The sequence below is a fragment of the Silurus meridionalis genome, chromosome 8, assembly GCF_014805685.1.
Source record: "Silurus meridionalis isolate SWU-2019-XX chromosome 8, ASM1480568v1, whole genome shotgun sequence".
In the NCBI taxonomy this organism is placed as follows: domain Eukaryota; kingdom Metazoa; phylum Chordata; class Actinopteri; order Siluriformes; family Siluridae; genus Silurus; species Silurus meridionalis.
In genome coordinates, this window is record NC_060891.1 from 28,729,379 (window position 1) to 28,733,853 (window position 4,475).

The window sequence follows — 4,475 nt, forward strand, 5'->3', positions numbered from 1 at the left end:
CAGAATCCGCCTAATATCCCAACATCACCGCCCAATCAGAATCCGCCTAATATCCCAACATCACCACCCAATCAGAATCCGCCTAATATCCCAACATCACCAATCAGATCCGCCTAATATCCCAACATCACCGCCCAATCAGAATCCGCCTAAAATCCCAACATCACCGCCCAATCAGATCCGCCCTAATATCCCATCATCACCGCCCAATCAGAATCCGCCTAATATCCCAACATCACCACCCAATCAGAATCACCTAATATCCCAACATCACCGCCCAATCAGATCCGCCCTAATATCCCAACATCACCGCCCAATCAGAATCCGCCCTAATATCCCAACATCACCGCCCAATCAGATCCGCCCTAATATCCCATCATCACCGCCCAATCAGAATCCACCCTAATATCCCAACATCACCACCCAATCAGAATCCACCCTAATATCCCAACATCACCGCCCAATCAGAGCTTTTTTTAAATACAAGTGTTGGTGCTGCTTAGAGATTTGGAAACTATAATAATGTAAGAAGACACTTGCTTGAGATTTTTTTTTCTTTTTTAAATTGATTATTTTTATCATTTAATTAATGTAATTAAATTAATCATTTTATTTTTATTTAAAATCTGTGTAATTATTTAATAAAAAGAAAAGATAACAGAATAAATAAAATCAGAACTGTGTGCAGGTGCTGGAGATGGTGGTGCTGGAGATAGTGGTGCTGGACTTACCGGTCCTTCCTGGTTTCTTCATCGTTGCTGCTCAGGTAGGTGATGATGCATCTCTGCAGATACAATTCAATGTTCTCGTCCTGCTCCGGCTCTCCAGAGAGCATCTCTAACACGGGGCCGCTGAGCAACACAGCCTCGAAATCCCCCTCAAACACCGACTTTAGCAGTGGACCTCCGTCTGAAACACACACACACACACACACACACACACACACACACACACACACACACACACAGTAAAATCAGATACATAATATCCCAACATCTCCGCCCAATCAGAATCCGCCCTAATCTCCCAACATCACCGCCCAATCAGAATCCGCCCTGATATCCCAACATCACCGCCCAATCAGAATCCGCCCTGATATCCCAACATCACCGCCCAATCAGAATCCACCCTAATATCCCATCATCACCGCCCAATCAGAATCCGCCCTAAAATCCCAACATCACCGCCCAATCAGAATCCCCTAATCTCCCAACATCACCGCCCAATCAGAATCCGCCTAATATCCCAACATCACCGCCCAATCAGAATCCGCCTAATCTCCCAACATCACCGCCCAATCAGAATCCCCTAATATCCCAACATCACCGCCCAATCAGAATCCGCCTAATATCCCAACATCACCGCCCAATCAGAATCCACCTAATCTCCCAACATCACCGCCCAATCAGAATCCACCTAATATCCCAACATCACCGCCCAATCAGAATCCGCCTAATATCCCAACATCACCGCACAATCAGAATCCGCCATAATATCCCAACATCACCGCCCAATCAGAATCCGCCTAATATCCCAATATCACCGCCCAATCAGAATCCACCCTAATATCCCAACATCATCACCGCCCAATCAGAATCCACCCTAATATCCCAACATCATCACCAATCAGAATCCACCCTAATATCCCAACATCATCACCAATCAGAATCCACCCTAATATCCCAACATCATCACCGCCCAATCAGAATCCACCCTAATATCCCAACATCATCACCGCCCAATCAGAATCCACCCTAATATCCCAACATCACCGCCCAATCAGAATCCACCCTAATATCCCAACATCACCACCCAATCAGAATCCGCCTAATATCCTCATCATCACCACCCAATCAGAATCCACCTAATCTCCCAACATCACCACCGCCCAATCAGAATCCACCCTAATATCCCAACATCACCAATCAGAATCCACCCTAATATCCCAACATCACCACCCAATCAGAATCCGCCCTAATATCCCAACATCACCGCCCAATCAGAATCCGCCCTAATATCCCAACATCACCGCCCAATCAGAATCCACCCTAATATCCCAACATCACCACCCAATCAGAATCCACCCTAATATCCCAACATCACCACCCAATCAGAATCCCCTAATATCCCAACATCACCAATCAGAATCCGCCCTAATATCCCAACATCACCGCCCAATCAGAATCCACCCTAATATCCCAACATCACCACCCAATCAGAATCCGCCCTAAAATCCTCATCATCACCACCCAATCAGAATCCACCCTAATATCCCAACATCACCACCCAATCAGAATCCACGCTAATATTACATCTCCACCAACTTCTAAAAATCCAACCATCCTTTCTATAATTATACCCCGGATTTCTGGAATTAAAGTATCATTCGTTAGAATTTAAGTCTCCAGCTACGGAATTACAGTCTCTACACTTTCTATCGCCAGAATAACGGTCTCCAGCTCCGGAATAACGGTCTCCATGTCCAGATTTACATCTCCGGAATAACGGTCTCCATCTGCGGAATAATGCGCTCCATCTCCGGAATAACGGTTTCCATCTCCGGAATAACAGTTTCCATCTCCGGAATAACAATCTCCATCTCCGGAATAACAATCTCCATCTCCGGAATAATGGTCTCCATCTCCGGATTTACATCTCCGGATTAACAGTCTCCATCTCCGGAATAACGGTCTTCATCTCCGGAATTTCGGTCTCTATCTTTGGAAATTTGGTCTCTATCTCCAAGATTACAATCTCCATCTTTGGAATTTTGGTCTCATTCATCACAATTTAAGTCTTGATTACAGAATTAGAGTCTCGATCTTCAGAGTTACGGAACAGAAGAGTGTGTTTAAAGATGTAAAGATGTTCTCTCTCCAGAGTGTGAACATCACCTGTAAATTCCATCTTCCTGGTGAGGCGTGTTGAAGGTGCACACTGGGAAAAGCAGTGCTGAAATCCTTCCTCCTCCACTGTAACACACATCGCTGAGTATCGTAAAACCGATCATCGCTATGTATCTAATCGTGAATCAGTCCGACTCTACAGAGCAGAGGGGTGATGAGTTTCTGAATACATCCACCATCCTCCACTCCCTCCCTCCCTCCCTCTCTCTCTCACAGACACTTAACACACTTTCTCTTCTCAGACGTGCCGTCTCGCTTCATCCTTAAATCCTGCAGATGCTCAAAGCAAACCGACTAACGGCTCACGTACCTCCGATCACAAGACTCCTTCATTTCATTCTCTCCATCATCATCACCATCTGTCCCCATACTCATCCTTAAAAAAACGCTTCTAGGAGATGACCAGGTCCTGCTTCCAAACTGAGGGAGAAACCTGAAATAATGTGGTCGAGTCTCGCTTCCAGCATCTCCATCTTCTGCACACTGCATGCTCAATGTTCTGGCCACGGGTACTACACACATACGCACGCGCACAAAACCCCGATACACTATATATATATATATATATATATATATATATATATATATATACACACACACACACACACACACACACACACACACACACACACACGGTTCGGGTGAAACATTAGTAGAAACCCTACCTACATGTATCAATAATAATAATAATAATAATAATAATAATAATTGCTCCACACAGTCCCAGCATTCCCACTCCTCCTCCTCCTCCTCGCGGTTTTCCCTCCATCCTTCTTTCTCTCCGTTCCTTTACCTGCGGTGTTGAAGAAGCTCTGTCCCCACTCGGATTTCTCTCTCTCGGTCAGGAATCCTCTCAGCACCGCAGCCTCGATCTCCACACTCCGCTCCATTTCTCTTCCGGCTCCAGGAACAAACACCTGAACCTCCTGAAACCCAAACCCGAACCTGAATTGAACCGAACCGAACCCAATCTCAGATTTCCTCAGTAACTTCTCTGCTGTGTCTCAGCACCGGTTTCATCCACAGCTTCCTGGTTGTGTTGTGCTTCTTCAACATGTGCCACAAAGTGCCATCAGTGCGCAGCCATGACAGCTGCCGCGGGGCATCATGGGAAATGAAGTGTAACCCGAGCCAGGTACCGGAAGTGAGCGGAAAACGGGGACGGAATAATTTTGGGGACATTCAAAAACGCGTTCTTTCTCTCTTCTCTCTGTTCTTTCTTAATATCTGTTTTATGATCATTTATTTGTTGGGTTCTTGTTTGAAATAAAAAATATATATATATATATATATATATATATATATATATATATATATATATATATATATATATATATATACATACACACACACACACACATATATACACACTTATACAGTGGGTACGGAAAGTATTCAGACCCCCTTCAATTCTTGAATTCTTAAATCATTGAAGTTGATTTCTTTTCCTCATGAATGTACACACGGCTCCCCATACTGACAAAAAACACAGAATTGTTGATATTGTTGCAGATTTATTAAAAAAAGAAAAACTGAAATATCACATGGTCCTAAGTATTCAGTAGAAGC

At 44.3% G+C, this 4,475-nt stretch overlaps 1 protein-coding gene across 1 annotated transcript in view; it reads right to left on the minus strand.

Annotated features, from left to right (window-relative positions):
- Positions 1–4,016, minus strand: part of ttc27 (tetratricopeptide repeat domain 27) — a 65,766-nt gene extending 61,750 nt beyond the window's left edge. The window contains 2 exon segments of the mRNA XM_046855350.1: positions 732–909; positions 3,700–4,016. Coding sequence (XP_046711306.1) covers positions 732–909; positions 3,700–3,796 — 275 coding nt within the window. The 5' untranslated portion in view covers positions 3,797–4,016.
- Between the last annotated feature and the right edge of the window lie 459 nt (positions 4,017–4,475).